The sequence below is a fragment of the Pinus tabuliformis genome, chromosome 8 (genome assembly GCF_031772625.1).
Source record: "Pinus tabuliformis cultivar Carrire ecotype Pingquan chromosome 8, CPIR1, whole genome shotgun sequence".
Classification (NCBI taxonomy): Eukaryota; Viridiplantae; Streptophyta; class Pinopsida; order Pinales; family Pinaceae; genus Pinus; species Pinus tabuliformis.
The window spans coordinates 396,556,545-396,578,341 of NC_142294.1; the positions used below are offsets into that span (position 1 = coordinate 396,556,545).

The 21,797-nt window shown below is 39.9% G+C and overlaps 1 protein-coding gene across 1 annotated transcript in view; it reads left to right on the forward strand.

Moving 5' to 3' along the window:
- Positions 1–21,797, forward strand: part of LOC149235760 (calcium-transporting ATPase, endoplasmic reticulum-type-like) — a 79,990-nt gene that overhangs the window by 56,278 nt on the left and 1,915 nt on the right. Inside the window, exon 3 of the mRNA XM_089368652.1 lies at positions 19,980–20,133. Coding sequence (XP_089224778.1) covers positions 19,980–20,133 — 154 coding nt within the window. The remainder of the gene's footprint in view (positions 1–19,979; positions 20,134–21,797) is intronic.

Here is a 21,797-nt window from a genome sequence, read left to right on the forward strand (position 1 = left end):
ACATTAATGATGCTTTTACTAGACAATCTTTCAGAGCATCAAAGGAAGCTTGCGCCACCTGGTCCCAGACAAAAGGTACATCCTTTTTCAACAGACGAGTATAACCTTTAGCAAGTTCTGCGTAATTTGGAATGAACCTCCTCAAAAAGTTCGCTTTCCCTTGGAGTTTCTGAATCTGAAGCAAATTTGAAGGTGGAGGCAAATTAATGATTGCCTGAACCTTACAGGGGTCGAGACGAATCCCATCTTTAGAGACTATAAAGCCAAGTAAATGACCAGAACTGACGCAAAACACACATTTGTGTGGGTTGAGTCTTATCTTGTAGTGTCGGCAACGTAGAAATATCGCTCTTAAATGCTGCGGATGATCAGTCCGTTTTCGCGAATGAGCCAGAAGATCGTCAAGATAAGGTTGAACAATGTTCTTGATGTCATGGAAGGCATAATTCATCGCCCTCTAAAACATCGCCCCTGCGTTCTTTAAACCAAAGGGTAATTTTCGATAAGCGAATGTGCCCCACGGACAAATAAATGCAGTCTTTGACTAGTCCTGTGGGTGGATATTTATTTGATTATACCCGGAGAATCCATCCATAAATGAAAAGATTTCACATCCGGCGCATTCATCAATTATCTGGTCGATGAAGTGTGTAGGGTAGTTGTCCTTCGGACAAGCATGGTTTACATCCCTACAATCGACACACACTCTAATTGTCCCTTGTTTCTTCATAACAGGGACAATATTCGATACCCAATCGGTTAGAGGAACCGAGTAGATGAATCCAGCATGGAAAAGTTTCTCAACTTCTGCCTTAATGGCAGCGGCTTTCTTCGGGTGCACCTGCCGAAGCCGTTGTCTTACTGGTTTGACATCGGGATACATTTTAATTTCATGTTCAACTATACTCGAGTCGATGCCTGGCATTTCTTCATATGACCAAGCAAAGACATCTCTAAATTTGCGAAAAAGAGCGTTATATATTTCCAGTTCTGAAGGGGAACAACCTTTGCCGACATAAATATTCTCTACAACATCTGTTTTGGTCGAGATATTTATGGCTATAGTCTCTTCAATATTGGATAGGTTTCGCTCGGAATCCACCGTATTTACAGTATTTGTTAGGAATTCAAATACTGAAGGGTGATAAAGGTCACTTTGAGTATCTTCTTCATATTCCGGAAGAAGGGAACGATGGTGGTGATCATTCCATGGCGCCCCCTCAATCATCATTGATCGTAAGATTCCTTCGTCAGTCCCATGTACTTTCGACCAAGGATCTAGTGGGGTTCCATATTCTCTAGACCTATCTACCCAAACGCTTGACGAGCGTTGATTTGGGCTCGCCTCCCATGCCTGACATTGATTGCTACAATATTTCCAAAGGGCTTGGGGACAATACCATTGCATGATCCATGTTGACCTTCGTGGAAGATATCATGTTGCAGGTTGCTACAAACGGTACATTTCCTGAATAAACAGGAGGTGGTAGCACGAAAGTTCCCATCAAAATGGGGTCTTTCAATAACCCTACTCCGATATCTTGAATTGAGTGGTTACTCGCATGGATCATGGGAATGCTTCCTGTAACTTGTGAACCATTTGGGAGGAAATTCTGTTGGTCGACGATAGTAATCCCTCCTTCAAACGGGAATGCGATCTTCCTAAAATAAGTCGACATGACAGCTGCCATGGCATAAATCCATGGTCTTCCCAGTAGGATGTTATAATCAAGATTTCCATCAATGACTTCAACATCAATTTCTACTTTTTTTCCTCCAAGTTCAACTTTCAAGTTATTAGGGATACCGTAGGGGGTATAAGTCCTTCCGTCGAAAGCCTTTAATGTCGTAGATGATCGAGACAAGGTTGGAGATCCTAAATTTTTCCAGCAGCTCATCGACATAATACATGTCGATGCCCCCTCATCAATAATCATTTTGTGAACAGTTTTGTTGAGGGCTTTCACTTGAATAAGGAAAGCTAGTTGAGTCGGTAACTGAGGATCATATCCCTTGTGATCAAAGGATACAAGATTTGAATCCTTAGGATCTATCCCACCAATTGCTGATAACAACGCCTACCTTTGGGTTGGACAATTTTGTAGCACCTCAAGATTCGACATAGCGGATGGCGATTGGGCCAAATCTTCCACTATGTTATAATGCTGCGCTGCTCTGGCGCGAGGATTAAATGTCGACTTATGTACTACACCCTTTGGCGGTTTTATTGTTAATTCAGGGATGATGGGTGGTACAACTTCTGTCGAAGTTGTTGTCGAACTACTTGGTTGATCTTTACCTTTTTCGTTCGACACCTGAGGATTCCCATAATCTTTGTTCCTTGTCGAAATCAAAGCATCATTCTGCTGTTTCGAGACCGACAACATAAGTACTTGTGACGGGGAAGCATTTCCACTATTAACCAGATTTTGACCTGGGTTAGGAAATGGATCAGTTAACACAGCTGATGTTTGGGAACTTTTAAAGAACCTCTTTAACTCAGCTTTGAATGGGCAATTCCTTGTGTAATGATCCTCATCATCACATATCTGACATGGATAAATTTGTTTCCCTTTCCCAGGAGGGTTTGAAGAATTCTCCTTAGGCGATGATTCACCTTGTTTTTTCTTCTTCCCTTTGTTTTGTTTTTTCTTCTTGCTTCCTGGTTGATTGGTTTCTTTGCCTTTATCTTCCGATACGGCATTTACTTCCGAAGCAAGAATTTCTCCTTTTGCATTTTGATCCGAATTCTTACGGGCCTTCTTTGCGGAAGCCTTTATCGATTTCGTGTTTGCGGTGCCAATCACGCCATCACCGACATGAGAGTCACTATTTGATTTAGGAGGGGGAGGAATTGAAAATTCCGGTCTAGGGGCGTCAGGTATTTTGTCATAGAGTGTGCCGGACTGGGTATAAACCAAGTCCAAATACTGTGCACGAGCAATAACTTGCTCCTCTGTTATGACTCCCCCCTTGGCCACATCTTCTGTAATAGCTGGAAGTAACGACTTTATAAACCATTCAGCTAATAGCTGATCGGGAACATATGTTTTCACCATCCTACGACGACGACGCCACTCAGGTATATGATCAGATATATGGGTAGCAGTTGTCTGTTTGAAGTTGGTTAATATTTTTGTTCCCGTTTCATACCTTATCGGTAATTGAAAGTGGGTTAAGAAGGTCGTGGCTAGGGAACTAAAGTTGTCGAAAGAGGCTCTTGGCAATTCAATATACCATTTAGCCGCTGGACCTATCAATGTCCTCTGAAAAAGGCGAAGTCTTATCGAATCGTCGTTAAGGGTGTTCGACGAACACCACAGATGAAAGGTCATCACGTGATTCGACGGGTCTTCACCTGGATTTCCATTGAATTTAGGAATGTCAGATGGAAGTTTATGAGGAATCGCTGGCCACCAAGGGGCATAAGCAATCAGATCGTTCGTTAACCGATGTAAATCAGGTAACTCTAGAGTCGCCACGAATGGTAACTGTTGATTCAGGTTAGGCGAAGCGTAACCAGGGTACGATGGAATCACTTGAGCCGTGGGTCTTTGCATACCAGCATAATGTAATTGATGTTGGTATGATTGATACGGTTGGTGGACTTGACCACTGTAAAGTGGTTGGTTTTGACCGTTTTGGATATACGGTTGTCCACTATTCGCAAAGATCTGCTGCTCAGAACCTTGGTATACTTGCTGGAACTGCGGTTGTTGGTATTGTACAAGCCATGGTTGTGACGCCATGTTTTGTTGCGCCATGCTAACCATTGGACCAAGGTGTGGGGTAATTGTACCTATTTTTACTTGTGTCGACCCACCAGTTGGCGATTGTGGTTGTGACCCATGGTCAAGCGACTGTTGCATTACAACCTGAGAAATCTGAGGTTGACACGCAACAGGTATCGCTTGAACTTGCGACACGGTTACAATTGCCAGTGTGGTTAGGATGTTCGTCACAGGTACACACTGTTGCATAGAATATACAATCCTTGGTTGTTGAGGTAGCATAGGTACCCAACTACTTGATGCAATTCCAGCATAACCTGAACATTGTTGCGAACTCACGTATGGGTACCCTCCCGGAGGGGGTAATGAAAGGGCATATTGCCCCCCATATGGTAGCAATCCAGAATTAAAAGGGATTGATGGCCCAGATTGACCCCCATGAGGATCAATCTGTTGAGTCTCAACATATGAGTTACTGGGCATTACTCCGGATGAACAAATTGGAACAGACCACACTGTCGAAATAGTCCCTTGGTGGACTCCTTCTAGCTGTTGAGAACTAGTTGGGACAGCTGGTATGCCGGCAAACATCGTCGGAGTGACGACAGGAGCTTCTGCTGTCACTGTGTCATTTGACACGGTCCTAGATGATGACGGTTGTTCAGACATTTTAAGTCTATCCAATAGATTTCCTAATGATTCTACAGGAACTTCCACTTGTGGTGGATTAACTTCTGATGAAGGAAATAGAGTGACCTCGACTCCAAAATGAGTTGGAGTACTTGCTTGCGGATCTTCTGCAATTTCCTCTATCGCAATCAAACCTGGTGGAAGAGGAAGACCGTCAGGTCCGTAAAATATTTCTGGTGCCGAAGAAGTGGTTGTTTCGACAACGACAGTTGTTTGAGGAACAAAACTCTCTGGACCGGTTACAGATGGAACTGGTTCAGTTACACAAGTATTTATCCCCAGACTAGGATTAGTATTACTGTCCTTCTGTGGCTGTTGAACTTCTTCTAGAGAGGCAGGGTTTCCAGAAATGTTAGGAGTAACCAGAACCTCAGATGTAGTTGGAACACTTGTTCTAACTTTCAAAGGAGATTTTGAACCGGTTAAACGAGTTCGCTTTTCCCGTACTATTTTTCGATTCCGGGGAAAAAGACGGTTGACTCGTAAGCCTCCGCGAACGACGGGGTTTCAATTGACTTTCTTCCACGATTGCGGATTACTCGATCAACCAAAATATTAAAAGGGGAAATTTGTGTTTCCGAATCGAATGAATTTTATTAGACGCTTTTAGACACAACTTGCTTTTTCACGTTTTAAGAGTCGAGAAAAAGCTAAAGATGACTCTAGTCTCTTTCGATGTATTAACGAGCCCGAAGTGACAAATTCTCGGTTGGAATTTTTCAGTTATAGAGTTTGAAAAAGGCCAAAAGAAACTTCTCTGGAGATCTAGGCAGAGGGTGTGTCAAACCTTTCGCAAAACCATAGAATACGTTTTACGGTACGAGTGGTCGATCTTCGTGAATGCTGTGTTCACTGCATTGCGATCAGTAGGGCGGCCGACACGGTTTCCTATGGATAAAGGCTTTGATCCGATAGGGGTCTCCCAATATATACGCGACGGTACGTGGGAGCACAAGTCCGTATTAGTGCCACCGACTCTCAGGAGGAATCACCCACCTTCGTCAAGATCAACAGTCACTACGTTTAATGACGCCGGAGCACGTCTCTAGCTTAGACCTCTAGATGTTTGCGTTATGTTTCAAAGCGTTGTTAGGTTCATTCAATATATTTTAAGTTGATCTTTCTAAAGTTTTCCTTTCAAGGTTCACCACGAGATGTTTTGATACAAATTCCTAAATGCAGTCTAAGATGAGAAGCAAGCTTTTTCAATCTTTTCGACTTATGAAAATCTTAACTACTGAGGGAAAAGAGAGACAAAAATCTTTTCACACAGATCAAAGAGCACTCGCTAATGCACTTTTCCCTAAATCAACATACAAACTGATATGCAAAATGCAAAATGCAAGTATTTGTTTTCTCTTCCTTAATGTTTGTGCAATACAAAAAGAAAGTTGTTGTATAACTTTGAATTCAATTTCAAGCGAAAGAAAACAAGTTCGTCCAAAATCAAAAGACACCTTAAGATTTACTTGATTCGACACTAGAAATATATGAATTCAAACCATATGACAAAAGTGACAAGCTCAATCAGCTATGAACAACAAACAAACTAACTCTTAAGATCAAAACGACACTTAATCACAGGTCTAGATCTAAGAGGCCACAACAAGACTGGTTCACTTTCGTTATGGGAAACTGTAAATGCACAAGAAATACAAAAAGAAAAAACACAATTTCTTTATACAACCGAGGCAGAATAGTGATAAGGAAAGTTGGTTTCAGATAGGCACTTTGACTGGTAACAAACAACAAAAACAAGAGTGAAAACAGGGCAAGGAACAACAGGAAACCCCAGTAGCACAAGGCAAGACTGGCCCAGCGCAGGTGGAAGACTGCCTGTTTGACCTTCAGCGCAGGTAGCCCCTTCGGGAACTGCGCTGAAATGCAGACAACCTTTGTATAGCCTGCACTGAAGAATGAAACTTTCGTTTCTCTTGGTTTCCGGGTCACAGATTGCTCAAAAATTCACAGTTTTTGCTCAAATCAGAAGCTATCAGTCAAGGACACACTAAGGGATGGAAAGGAGGATGAAAATCTATCACTAAGAGCTTATTAGAGTCCTTGTGGATCAGCTCTTCAAATCATAAACTTGCCCAGAAACTGAGCTAGAGTAGCTGCCCTCTAGTTTCTATTTGAAAGATCCAAATACAGTTCGATTCGGTACTCCCTTTGTTTATGAAATGAATAGCAAAAACACAAACAACCAACAAGATATGATCCCCAGCGGAGTCGCCAATTTGTTGTTGGGAAAAGTATCCAATACGGAATGACCCTATCCCACTCTAAGGGTGATAGTACCTCAGCAACAACTGAATGCAAAGCTATTCAAGATTCCTTCTTTATGAGATGAGAGAGAGAAGATAAGAATGATCTACTAACCGTTATCTTGCGCTAATAGTCGATCCAATCCTCACTCCTTGCTGCTTGCTCCTAGCTCCTTGCTCTTTCACCGACCCAGCTACACAAAGATCCTGTAAAAGCTCCAGAAAAGGAAACTACAAGAAGCATACATCCATAATCGATTCAGGGATTAGCATAAATCAAATATACAAGCATCAATTCATCATCAAGACGCATGCATATAGAAGAACCTCAAATACTTTATTAATAGAAGTAAAGTTCTGAGAGGGTTACAACCATAATAGGCCCAATCCAGCAACACCTCCCAGCAGAAAGAAATCTCCTCTTCACCTCCTTCAAGCAAATCACCCAATAGTTCTATACTCATACCAACAGCACTTCCTTACTTGCACAAAATTCCAGCCTCCATAAACCTCATGAGAGAGCTCTATATATAGAAGTTTTGGAGAAAGCATGAGTCAGCTTGAGACTGACATGAAGCTGACTAGTGTCCTCTCCTACTTCAGTTAATCTTCAGTTCTTGAGTCCACTTGGAGATTCTTGCTTTCACTTGGAGATCAAGACCCTCTTACTCATCACAAGGCGAATTCCTTGACCCAAGTGTCAGTTTGGAAGCTTCCTGGGCAGTTGACACCTTGCAGAATGACTGTGCCACTTGGCCAATCTCGCCCAGCGCAGGTAGCCTTCATTAGTTTTGACATTTAGCGCAAGTACAGAGTGGAGTAGCTGACATGATCCAGAAATAGCTTGTTTTTGAGTGTTTTCAGGTGGAGAACTGATTTTCAGTGCTGTGGTTTGCTGACCTTGTTCCTCTAAGGGTAAGAACAACATGTTTAGGGACTTTGGATCCCTCAGATTATTGACATTTCATGCTCCATGCTGTTAGGCACAAAAATGTCTATAACATCCATGACTAATAGGGTCGAACCCAGTACATTTGATAGCTCACAATACCATAACGATTGCATTGAGATTCTTCAAGAAGCACAGTGGTTACCTTTTCTGGAAAAATTCCATGGGAGTAATGAAGAAGTCACAAAACAATTTGCCTTTACCTTCAATGGAGAAAAGGCCCTAATAGGCACCTTCTCCTTCAAAATCTCAGAGGATACCATAGCTCAGGCAATTGGACTCAGCCTTGAGGGAGAAAAGTACTTTAAAACTAAACAATTCAAGGAGAAATCATGGACACAGTTCATGTCCAGGTCTAGAGTTTCCTCAGTAAACTGGAAAAAGGGAGTTCCAAGAAGCTGGTTAGTTCGTCCTTGGGATGAAATGGTTTACATTATCCAAAAGTTTATAACATGTGAAGGTAGATACAACATTGTTTATCTCTATCACATCAAGCTACTCCTCCATTTAAAGAAACAATGTGTAATCAGTGTGCCATATTTTCTGCTGCAAAGTTTAACAAAGATGGCCAAAACTATCCAGAAAAAAAAAGGGAATGAGGATAAAAGCCTGTACCATTTTGGCCTAATTAAAATCCTCATTGAACATGAGTTGCAGAAGCGAGGGAAGCCATGGAAATAATTCTTAACTGTCAACCAAATCAGAGATGAGGAGGAAAAAGAAGAAGTGCAAGAAGATTCTGGGTTTATGAAGGACATAGATGAGGAAATTCCAGTGTCCAAGGCCAGCAAAGCACCTCAAGCTGTGGGCATCATAAGGACCAGGAACATGCAAAAAGAGGATGCCAAGAGGGCTGAGAAAGACAAAATTTTTACCACCTACTCCCGAAGAACAAGGAGGACACCAAAAACTCAGCTGCAAGAAGACCAATTCGAATCTCATGCCCTTGTACAAATTGATGTTGAAAGTGGTGCTCATTCACCACCAGCACCAGAAGTTGACATAGAGGTGGAAAGCCATAACAAACAAGAAAAATGTTCACCACCTCCCACGAAAAGACAGAAGAAGTTAGAAAAACAAATTGAGGAATTGAAAGAAGAGCTCATGGAAGCTAACATGTTGGAAAAGGTAATTAAAAGAGAAAATGAAATGCTCAGGGCACAAAGCAAAGAAACACAGAAGACAAATGAAAAGCTCAAAGAAAGAATCAGTGAGTTGGAGACTGAGCAATCTGAGATTTCCAACTGGGCCACTAAGTGGTACAATCAGAAGAAGGCTCTTAAAGAGAAATATAAAAAGTTAAAGCAGGAACTCAAGGGACAGAAGGATCACCAGGTGAAGAAGAATGTAGATACCTTGCTCAAGGCAGCAGAGATCCATGCAGGCACAGAGTTCAAGGGGAGTACTTCTGGGGTAGCATGAGGACATGCTAAGTCCTTAAGTCGGGGAGAGATGTTGGTATCATCCTAAGATCCTTTTTCCTTCCCAAAAACACATCATTTCTCCATACATTTTCATCATATTTCCCTCAAAATCGTTGAATATTGATTATTAATTGTTCTATAGTTATTAAATTGCATAGAAATTAATTTAGGGGTTTTATGTTCCAGAATTAGAGGTTTTTGATGACATGATTACAGGAAGTACCCACATCCTATAATGGGCTTACCGTTTGACATGTGGCGCAGCAGATGAGCGAGAATGAAAGGCATGGGCGAAAAGCAGAATGTCCAAGCATGGACAAACACCTCTCACCCAGCCAAATCGAGCCTCCTATGCATGCGGTCAACTTCAGTCAAAGAAGGGTACTCTGGCGCATAAAAGCAGCAACAACATCGTTCTATTTTCATTTTGATTTTTGTTCTTTTTGAAACATATGGTATGGAAACATTTTGAAAAGGCTATGTAATAAACGCGGCAACAACACTATGTACATTCAATGTATCGATGACATGGCTGTGTGTACGCATGTGTGTAAATACAGTTAGTTCAATGTTTGAAGGTTAATCAATCGTTGAAACATTTTCTCAGAACAGAGTTTTAGTTAATACACAGAACCATTTACAGTCACAACGTGTGTATACCCTTTTTCTGCATTGGTTGATTGCTAAACGGTGGTAGTCAGTATACCCTTAGGCGCGGACGGGCCCTGCGTTCTTCGTTTGGTATACTGCTCTTCGTTTTGTTACATTTCAGTTCATATATATTTGCACAACGTTGTATTAGATTCGATTTATATGTTTGCACAATGTTGTATTGGATTCGATTTATGTATCACATGGGTTGCATCATAGTTTCAATTTACATAACTGTTGATTTACATAGCATACGGGTTGCAGTCATATAAGCTTTCGATTCCTTTATCCTTTGAATTTCAGTACATGTATATGGTGTGCGCATATGAAGGGTTTATGGTTATGTTGAATGGTCAGCACTAGGATCTGGAACGAGAGTCTTGTAAGGGATTCGGTCTCTGTGTGATTTATAGATGCATGCTTATAAACTCTGCTTCATTTCACAGTCTATTTATGTTCTTTTTATATAGTTTAATAGTGTAAATATCTTGCATGCTGTGTGTGTTTACCAAGCAAAGGTTTTCTAAGTGATACTTCTGTAAGGAGGTTAGAATCATTGCCACAGTCATACACAGTACTTAGATTCATAGTTTGCCTTGATAGATGCATCTCATAACCAGCATTGCAGTCAAATATATCAATAGGGTAATCTAGGTGTGTGAAGGATAGGCTGCATATAACGGTCTTCCGTAAAGAAGCCTTGCAATCTACCTCATAATCACCTGGGCGGTAATTCTTTATGTCTATATATTTTAGACCACGCCTCTAAGCTTACGCACCTCAGCCGATATTAAATATAGAGTCCAGTCTAGTACCCTAGCTGGAACCAATACACCTCCTATCTAGGTCTACCCTTATTGCCTCAAAGGGCTCAGATTAAGTAGTTGAGACCCTTTGCTTCTCTACTTAGCTAGTGATTTGCCAAGCTTAAACTATTTGGGCAGACCTTCATTCTCTATTTTGAGCAGGAAATTTAAATATGGACTGGCCCAGATTGAACTGTTGGGCCATCCATCAAGTGTGATGAAACAATGTTTGCACTTTGTGAACTTGCTTTGCACAAATAAGATAGTAGTGGCATTTTGACTGGCCACTTTCCTGGTCTTTCTTTGGGTTTCATTTTCTTTTTCTTTTGTCGAACAATTCATTCTTCTTGCCCTTTGATTTTTCTTTTAGGGAATACCCTCTTTACATTTTTTAATTCTCTTTATCTATATACAAAATATGGAATCCTTGCAGCATGGAAAGGATGATCATATTTGACACTTCCATAGTCAATCATGAGAAATGATACCTATTGGTATAGGAACCTAACAGTGGCTCATCTTGGGGATTGCTTTTCCAGGCGAAAAGCTAAGAACAATAGGTTAGATGGCCTTATTTTTAGTTGCTTGCTGTAATCTGAAAATTCCTTCTCTTAGAGACCAATAATCTGAACCTTTGTAGCATGTGTGCACTTCTCATGAGCTGATCTGTGCAAAATTACAGCTCTATTTTTGCTGGTTTCTCTGAGTGTTTATCATCATCTTTATAATTCCCAAGTTTTCTTTTGTTCTCTTCTGATGAATTCAAAGTATACATAAAGGTGGTATAATTCCTTGACATTTTTCTCAAATTCTGCTGCATCTTGTCCCTTATCTAATTGTTGTAAATGAAAAGTGCTGGAAAGACAACTATTTATGTACAATATACAGTTGTGTTATGTTGATCAAAGAGAATCAAAATAATGCTTGAGCATTCGCCCATTGACTGGGCCCTCCTCAGCTTCTGTGCCATCCAAACTCTTCAAAAAATAGGTGTTGTTTCCTTGTACAGCCTGAATGACATAAGGTCCCTTCCATAGGAAATCAAATTTGCCATGCTTTCCTTTGTCTTCCCTCCTAGAGTCCCACCTCAGCACTTTGTTTCCTATGAAGAAATCTTTAGCTTTTGTTCTTTTGTCAAAGATCTTCTTGAGTTTATCTTGTAGGACCTATGTTCTCTGATATACTTCCTCTCTAGTTTGCTGCAAGTAAATAGTTTGATTGATCCTTCTATGAATATCATTAGGCTCTGCTTGTATTTCTTGCAATAACTTTATCACCGGGATTCCCAAGGAGGAGGGGAACACAGCCTCCAAGCCATATACCAATTCATATGCGCTGGTACCAATAGATCTTTTGGTGGTCAATCTATCTGCCCAGAGTGCATTTACAAGATTTTTATGCCAATTCTTTTTATTCTCCTCCAAAACATTTTTGATGATGTTGATCAGGCTCTTATTGGATGACTCAGCTAGGCCATTACCTTGAGGGTAATAGGCTGTGGAGTGGCCCATGGTGATGTGGTACTTATGAAAAAAATTGATCATTCTTTTGTATTTAAAGGCTGCAGCATTGTCAGTGATAATCTTCTCCGGACAGCCAAATCTATACAAGATGTTGGTTTCTAAGAATTGCATGATGATTGAGTCATTGGCTTGCCTACAAGGGATGGCTTCTATCCATTTGGTAAAATAGTCTGTGGCAGTCAAAATCCACTTGTGTTCGCCAGAAGAGGAAGGATGAATTTATCAAATGAAGTCTAGACCCCATTGTTGAAATGGTCTTTTAGTTGAAATGGGCCTGAGGGGTAAAGGCAACAACTTTCTCTTGCCTTCAAAGATCTGGCATTTGTGGCATGAAACTACAAATATTTTCACATCAGCAAATAGGGAGGGCCAATAAAAGCTAGCTCTTAGAATTTTATCAGCTGTTGAATTCTAATACAAGTGTCTTCCATAGTCCCCTGCATGAAATTCCCTGAGTGTTTTGTCAGTTTCATCCTGAAATAGGCAATTCAGCAAAATACCTTCATGGTTTTTCCAAAATAAAACATTGTCTATAATACAAAACTTTGATGCCTTCATTCTCAAGAATCTATTTTTAGTCCTGGATAACCCTGGAGGAGCTTGCAGGTTTAACAATACAAAACATATGTCAGCATACCAAGGTGACTGTAAAAAGGCTTGATTGATCTGTGGAGTCGCCATCTCCTATTCATTATCCAGTTCGTTGATGTCAAGGGCTTGGAAATTGGTTTCAGTCATTAATTTAGCTAACCCTTGTCCTTTCATGAGTTTTGTAGGCTTGATCTCAATGTCATACTCTAAGATGTTGACTATCCATTTGCCCCTTTTACCTTCAGTTCCTTCTTGAGTTAAAATATCTTTAACCACGACATTTGGAACATAGGCTATCACATGTGAGTACAAGATATAAACTCAAAAATCATTGATGGCCTTTACAAGGGCATAAGCTTGTTTTTCTATGATCTGATATTTGAGTGGAGCATCTCTAAGTGCTTTGTTGAAGAAAGCAATAGGATTTTCACATCCTTGGTTATCTTTTTGCAATAGGACAACAACAATAGTATGCTCAGATGCAAAGGAAAAAATCATGAAGTCTCTATCAAACTTGGGGCTTGTGAGGACTGGTGTTTTTGTTAAAGCTGTTTTAATGTCCTCAAAGGATTGTTTAGCTTCCATTGTCCATTTGACTTTAGAATATTTCCTCAGCATATTATTCAATAGTCTTATTATTTCAGCCAAATTGGGAATGAATCTTCTTAGGAAATTGATCTTCCCTAAAAAATCTTGCAGCTCTTTGATGTTTCTTGGGTGAGGGACTTGGAGGATAGCTTGTATTCTGTCTGGGTCAATTCTAATGCCATGTTTTGAGATTATATGACCTAGGAGTTTGCCTTCTTCTAGGCCAAACAATGATTTCTTTGGGTTCAATGATATGCCATATTTTCTGTAAATTAGGAACACTTGTCTCAGATGCTCTAAATGTTCTTGGTCTAATTTTGAAAAAGCAGTGAGATCATCAAGGCATATGACTAAGAAATCATGGATCTCCTTGGAAAAGGCTATGTCCATTGCTCTTTGAAATGTGGCCCCAACATTTTTTAGTCCAAAAGGCATTTTCACATATTTGAAGGTTCCCCAAGGTTTTGTAAAGGCATTTTTGTCTTGATCATCTGGGTGGACTAAAATCTGATTGAATCCTGAGAATCCATGTAATAGTGAGATCCTAGAACCTCCTACTACCCTTTGTAGGATATGATCCATTTTTGGTAAAGGGTAATGGTATTTGAGAGAGACTTTGCTCAAATTTCTCAAATCACACACAGTCTTATCTCTCCCGTTTTCTTCCTAGTAGGTACTAGATTTGAAATCCACTCTGAGAACCTGATAGGTGCAATGATTCTGGCTTCATACATTCATTTAACTTCCTTTTCAATCAGGGGAAGGAGGACAGGATTCACCCTTCTAAGCTTTTGTTTAAAAGGGTTTTGATTCTCTTTCAAAGGTATAGTATGTTGGATGACAGAAGTATCATAGGACTTAAGGTCCTCATAGCTCCATGCAAAGACATCTTGGAACTCCCTAAACAACTCAATGTATTTCAACTTTTAATCAGGAGGCAATATTTTGGATAGTTTTACCATTTTGGGATTTTCTGTGGTTCCAATGTTGCAATCCTCAATTTCAACATTCAGTGGTTGCATTTTTGGTTTTCTTGGGATATCATTTGAATCAAATATATCCTCCAAAGGAGTTAAGCCCGTGGGCAGAAAATTATCCTTTAGTTCAATTACTTCAGATTCTCCCTCAGCCATTTCATCAAGGTCCATTTGCTTCAATTCTTGTAAATTTTTACAGTCAAAGGTTGTTGGATGCAGAATTGAATTTGCTGCTTCAGCTGATATACTTTGCTCACTTTTTTCTATTTGGTGTTGATCATCAATGGTGCTAGTGTCAATGTTTATACTTGAGAATTCCTCTTTCGAAGTCAGGAAATTATTTATCTGTGTATCATTTTCAAAGACCTGCCACTTTTTGACATTATCTGGGATAGTAGGTCTGTGTTTGATTTCAACAGTGAAGTGGTGGTTGGGCTCAAAAGGTAGCTTGCAAGTGCTGGCAAAGGTTTCCAAGCTATGTGCATGTAAATTGTGCTTTCTTGGAATTTTGGTGAGCTGAGATTCTGAGAAGGTGTTAAGTATTTCAATGGCTGCCCCTCTATAAGCTCTCAACCTAAGATCATTTGTAACAAAATTTCCCTTCATTTGTTGGATAATCAAATCTAAATCCCCTAGAATTGAAACCTTGGTTGCCCCTAGACCTCTGATCAGTTTGAGTCCTAGCAAAAGGGCTTCATACTCGGCCATATTGTTTGTACATCTAAAATTTAACCTATATGCATGACCTTTAGCATGGTCATTTTGCATGTTGTGTGTCCAAACTCCTACCCCTGCTCCTAATTTGTTCACTGAGACATCAAACTCTAAGTACCATAAGCTTTTTTGGTTATGAATAGCTTTAAGAGCTTTGGAAGCTTGTTCAATGGGAAGATTTGGCTCTTGTAACTCATAAGATATGTCATTTTCCTTTTTTGTATTAGTCACATCAAGCTTTTTATCTTGGGCACTAGATTGTTCATTTATGCTTTTTGTTTGTGCTATTTCTAGGAGTTTGACATCAGTTTTGGAACACATCTCAGCATTATATAAAATGAATGAATTCATATCGGAATGCATCGAATAGATGGGGAAGTTTTGGGGTTTCTCTTGACTGCTAACCACATATTTCATTAATGTTTCCTGGTATAATATCTTTGGCTGGCCAAATACTGAAATAATGGCATAGGACATGTCCAGCTGCAAAGATCCTTGGAGTTTTGCACCCCAAGATCTGGACAAAATCATACCATACTTAGGTGGAATATCAACTACCACCACATCCATAAAGATTGTCTTGGCTGGGTATTGGACCAAAGATACACAAAGATCTTTAATTAGGCCTAGACACCTTACCTGGCTGGAATCAAATGAGAACAAGTCTTTGTATGGCCTTGTAATATCTATGTCTAGTCTTTCCATGAACGACTTAGGCATTAGGTTATGGGAAGCTCCCGAATCAAACATTGCATTATGCAACACTTTGTCATGAATGTTTAAGCTCACATAGAATGGAGGAACCCGTCCATCTACTGTTTTACCATTGATTTTAGGACCAAAAATCAGTTCTGGTTGATCATATAGAACATTGACTGCATCCATATTCTCTGGTATTTGTATTGACCTATTGATTTGTTCCCTATACACTTCATTTTTAGCCAATTCAGATAGAGGATGGCTATTTTCAGTTTTCCTATTTCTGTCTCTAGGCTAAAAGGTTTTTCCACTTGAATTCTTGTGTTATGGACATCAAACTTTTCCTTTTCAGCTGCATTTTCAGTGACCTTTTCTTGATCATGAGTGTTGTTTCGAACTAAATCTGTTTTGAAATTATTTTCAGCAGGGCTGGTTACATTTTCTTTCGGAGTAGAGGGTGTGCATGGTTGATTTTTTTAGGGCTGTAACTCTGATATGTCCTCAACAGTGGCCTCCTTAAGGTTGGGATCTGTTCTAGCTGGGAGTTCTCTCAGGACAACTTTGTCTTTTGTTTTCTTTGGCTGCTTAGTATCTTTCAGCTTGGCAGGTTTAGGCACATCTATCATTCTGCTTCTTAATTTGTACTATTTATGAACCTCATAGACCGCTGCATCATAGCCTTCCATGAAATAAAATGACTCTCCGGATTTGGTTTGAAATTGATTGAAATTATGAGCTTCTTGGTCATCTTGGGTTAGGAAGATTTGTTGCTGACTTTTTAACCCCATTAGATTGATTTGGGTGTCCTCTGTTGGTTCACTAGATGTTGAGGCTTCGACATAGTTTTCTTGAAATGGAGGTCTGATGTTCTGGTCAAGGCCAGCCCTTCCGACATTTGGATTTTGATTTTTTCTAAAGTTTGGGTTTCTTGCAGTGTTACTTGGTTGACCTTCCCAAGATGATTTCCTTTTAATAGTTTCCACTCTATCTCCAAGCCTGTCCATACCTTTGATCATTGCATCCAGTTTTTGTTCAAATGCTGAAGGCTCTTCTTTGAAAGTTGTTCTTCTTTCAGCTCTTGCCCGATTTCGTTTAGCAATCAGGTTTGCCTCCACATTAATGGCTATATTCTGCATGTTTGCTAAGCTTGGAGGGGCTCTTTCCCTCAGTTGATATGTCATGTCAGAATCAAATCCATTAGGGAATTTGATCAAGGCCAAATCAGGTGGAGGTCTAAGGTTCTGAGGAATAGAATTATAGATATTGTTGACTCTAGTACAATAGTCTTGGACGGTTTCTTGTGGGCCTCTTTTCAAATTGTCATATTCTGTTAAAATGTGTAAAGGGTCTTTCTTCTTTTCCCATCTGTTTAAAAAGGATTGATAAAGAGCTTCTGAATCAGTTATAGAATTTGCAGCAAGTGCTCTAAACCAAATCCTTACATCGCCAGTTAGACTTTGGACAAAGATCTTCACTCTCACATCATCATCATCAATTTCATAATTCTCAAAATAATCTTGCATTTTCTTAGTGTGTTGCTGGGTTGTATAAGAGCTAGTACCATCAAAATATGTGATTTTGCTCTGATAATCTTGAGGCATAGCCCCTGGATTTCCAGGTAACTAGAGAGGAGCATAACGGTTTGCCATATTTACAGGGATAAATGGGACAACATGAAGAAATAAGACAGCTGGAACAACAGGGACAGTAGTGGAAATATGTGCAGTGGATGGGGGAGTGGAGAGGATACTTTGAGGTGTGGATGAGGAACTAGGAGAGGTTGTTGAAAGGAATGTTGCTCTCCCAGGGGAAAACTTAGATTTTGTAGGGTTTTGCTGAAGTCTATCAAGGTCTAAATCAACAGATTTTTCAAGTTTTTCTTATTTTCTAAGGGTCTTAGAGATCAATTTGGGATTTTCAAAAATAGCTGGAGGGTCTGGGTCAGGATTCGACCTGGTGTAACGAGTTTTCTTCTTTGGAGCTAGCTTCTAAATGCGTTTTTTGGTATTTTCTGGGAATGTTTAGGGATCACAGTTTTTGACAATATTCTGCAGGAAACTCTTTGAAATATAGGAGGCTTTGGGCTTTCCTTTGAATATGTTGAAACAAGGTAACTGATCAAATCTTTGGGACAACTGTTTAAAGCCTAAAGCTATACTGGAGATTGAATGAAGCAGCTTTTATTTACTACTGTAAATGCAGAGCAAAAATAGTTTCAAAGGCTACCTAGCTAACTTCAGGCTCCATCTGTAGCTTTAGAAAATAGACATTAGTAACAAACAATCATTCAGATCCCCAGCGGAGTCACCAATGATGTTATCACTCAGGTTGTTCCCTGCCTCCAGAAGGGAATACAACCGAGGTAACCACTAACCAATCTTTTAGTTGCAGATTATAGCCAATCTGCAACCAGAGAGGGCTCTCTCTTTATGATTTATATTTTATTTGAAGTATTTTATGCTAGTTATGATGCACAGAGTTTGGTTTTAAGTTTGTGGGATGGTGATCTCAAATAAAGCTGGGATGCAAGTCCAAAATAGTTTATACCATTGGGCAATGAGGTCAATGATGATGTACTGCTGAAAATGTTTCTTTGCTAAAGGGAAATGCTACAGAGCAAGATAACCAGTCTTGGAACAATTTTAGATATGGAAATTTATGGAATATAAGCCAGTGGATGAAGGGCAGTCAAGGATCCTTGATCATGCTGGTAGAGGGAAGGTGCTTGAATATTATCAAGGAGCAGTTAAGAATTCCTAACTAGTATTCAAAATGAAAGAATTAGTGAAAATAGGAGCAGCTAAGAATTCCTATTTATGACTAACTCTGAAAAAACATAATTAATAGCATAGATTGAACACATAGTGTATTTAAACAAATTATGGGCTATTCTTTTTCTCTGTTACTAAGATCATGAAACATGTATGAAATTTGAAAACATAGAAAACATAAACGTAGGTTAGAGAAACTTATTGATCCATAGAAAGACACAAGAATTCTGTAACAGTTCCCAGAACATCAAATCCACATTCAGACGGTCCAGCAACAATGAACTTCAACAACCTTTGTATTAGACAGTCTCAAAGTTACAGCGCAGTCTAGAGAGAAAATCACCAACCTCAAATACATATTATGGGGAGGTATTTATACAAAAAGGGGATACGAAATATCGTGTAGATAAGTTCTCAAGCCATAACTTCCTTTACCAACTCTTCAGAAGAAGTTGATGAGAGAAATAAATGTCGTGGTAAATGTTGGTGTGCTGGCTGTCCAATTTGTCAGAGATTTTTGACCTTTTGGACTGAGTGAGTCGGCTGGTAGTTGCGTCTTTACTCTACGTTTCCTGCATTCGCTGCCTTGATGTCTTGCTGTGTTGCTGTGCTGGCCTTGTCATCAGTGCTTGGTTATTCATTAATGAGCTATAGTCACAATTTGACTTCTTCTTTTTTGCTGTTTTTACCCTTTGACAGGTGGCCCGTGCTTTTGAGTTTGCTAACCTGTAACTGACCAAAAAAAGGAAACAGAAACAAAATTACCTCGGTAAAACCTCTAGCATTCCTTTCTACCAGTCCTCTATAGGCAACTGATGTCTTTGTATTTTTATTAGTGTTTCATCAGCTTCAGTGTATCTATAAAAACTGGGCTAGACTTCAAAAAGATGGTTTATCTCATGGTCAATGTAGAACAAATTTTCTAATTTTTCATAAAGACTTTTTCCAGAGGGAGGCCCTGTTTCTCCTGAGGTGCTTGAGGATGTTCTAAATTGATTAGAGACATACTTATTTACCCTGTTGGCATATTGTTCATGTGTTAGCAGTCTTCCACTGTTGGTTAACAAGTTGGGTAATCCCTTGCTCTGCAATGTTGCAAACTTTAGCTTGAAGGCATTTATTTCTGCCTGCATTTCTTGGCACTTTCTTTCTAAAGTCTGTACAAAATTCCTCAGGGTCAGCACCTTTTTCACTATCAAAATGGTGTATGTCATGTTCCTGATATCTAGAGCTGCCAACTGCTCTTTGGTATGAGTGTTCAAAAATTGAATCATTCTATTGGCTTGCTCAGGCATATTTCCCAATGATCCTCTGGCCTTTTGAGTCTCAAATTGAGCTAAGCCTATCAATTCTATTTGCTCATGTATAGTCTGAATCGATTGCCATTGGTCAGTGATAGATTGGCTGATTTTGGCACACAAAATTTTCTTGATTTCAGCTAGAGTTTTATCTAGAGTAAGCTAATTTTCTAAGGACTTTATTTTATTGTCCAAGGCCTTTATTTCCCTTTTTTTCTCAGCCACTGCCATTTTTGACTTGTCATAACTCACCTCAATCTTGGCAAATTTTTCTTTGGCTTCTTTTAATTCTGCCATTTGCAGTTCCGGAGACTTTATTTCTTTCATCATCTCCTCCATACTCGTGTTGGCTTCTTGTTCTGCTACTGTTGTAGTTGTTGGTGTAACTGTTGCTGAAGTTGAGGCTGGAGTTGAGGTACCTGCTGTTGATGTTGGATCAGTAGGAGGGACTGCTGTGGTGAGTGTAAGAGGAGAAGTTCCAAGAGTTAAAGCTGTTTGAGCTGGCTGAGAGGCCAACTCTCCCTGTCTTCCTTGCAGTGATGCCTCCAAGGCTTTCTCTGTTTCTATCAGTCTTTCATGCATCCTCATAAGAAAACTTACTACATCCTCCTATTCTTTCCATTGTGCTACTTCTGTAGTTTGAGGATGTATTGTGGCTCAAAGCCTGAGTTGTTTTCTGAGGGCTGCTATGTCTTCTTCTTTCTTCTTAATTAAAGCTTGTACCCCCTTGGGATCGTTGGGATCATGTACCAGCTCCATAATGATCTCCTCCAACGATTTGATTCTATTGTCCTTGGCTTGTGATGAGGCTTTCTCCATTTCCAATTGGGCAGAAGTGTTGTGAAGTGAGTTTTGTAATCTGTGGGCCAATATTGCCTTATCTTCCAGGTTGGAGTACACCATTTCTCCAGTTTGTTTGTGTAACTCAATCTGGTCCATTGGGTGGATGTCTTTAGCAAGGACTTCCAGATTGGTCCTGATATAATCAGTAGCTGACTGGGGCTGCTGTACTATAGGCCTAACATGACTAAGGGTCATTTTCCCTTATTAGATATCATAGGCTGCCATTAGCCTCTGTTGATTGGTGGGAGCCATTCTTAGTAATTGGTTATAGAGCTTGAACCTTACCGACTCATTTCAGGCCTTGATTTCAGTGAATGCCTTCTTTATGTCAGACCCTTGCTTGCCCTGCTGCTTGGTGGAGGTAACCTCCACACTTTTTTGTCTCTCTTGCTCCTGCTGAAAGGAGCTAGCTGATGTTTCCATGCTTGGAGGAATCCGTTGTTCGGTTGTTTCCTCACCTCTTTGATTGCCTGCTGTCTCCTCTGTAAATTCTTCCTCAGAGTAGGGGTTCAACCTTTGCATTTTCTCTCCTTGCTATTCTGTGGAGGTTCCTTTGGGTGTCTCTTCCTGCTTGTCCCTTTTCTTGGCTCTTTCCTTATTGAGAGGAGTTTGTAAGACAGGGACTTCAGGTGCTTTTGCTTGTGTTGAAGGGGCTTGCGCTTGTCCTTGTTCTTTTGTTGTATCTGGTCGGTCTGCCATTATCTCATGCTGCTATGAATGCTACACGTCCTTGCCTTTAGATGTCCCTACAAGTGGAGCATTTTCTTGGGTAGGTTGCTGGGAAGTTGTGGAAGATGATGTGCCGGCTCCAAGGTGTTGAGGAAATGTAAAAAACACCTATCCAACAAAGTTTAGGTCAAGTGTCTTTTCAAACTCTTTCATTTATTTTTCTAATCTCTCTTCTTCAGTAATTTCCTCAACTAGTGTGCCTTCTATCCACTCCTGTTGATTAGCATATTTTTCAATTTGAGGGATACTATAGTGCACATATCCTATAAGTTTGTGTTTGACTCTCTTAAAGCTTATGAAATGTTCAGGGTCATATGGGGACCAAAGAAAACTTTGTTTCAGCTTAAGTTTGTCTCTCAAAATAGTATCAGCCTCCTTCCATGCTTCTTCCCTTTTATTAAAGATAAAAGGGCCCAATTAGTGCCTTATCCTGAGCTATGCCTTTTTCCTAGCAACATAGAAATGAGTCAAGTCTGAACTACTGAATTGTCGGTAGTATTCCAGGGTGAAGAGTCTCATAGGGACATATTTTTTAATTTTGTACGGAGT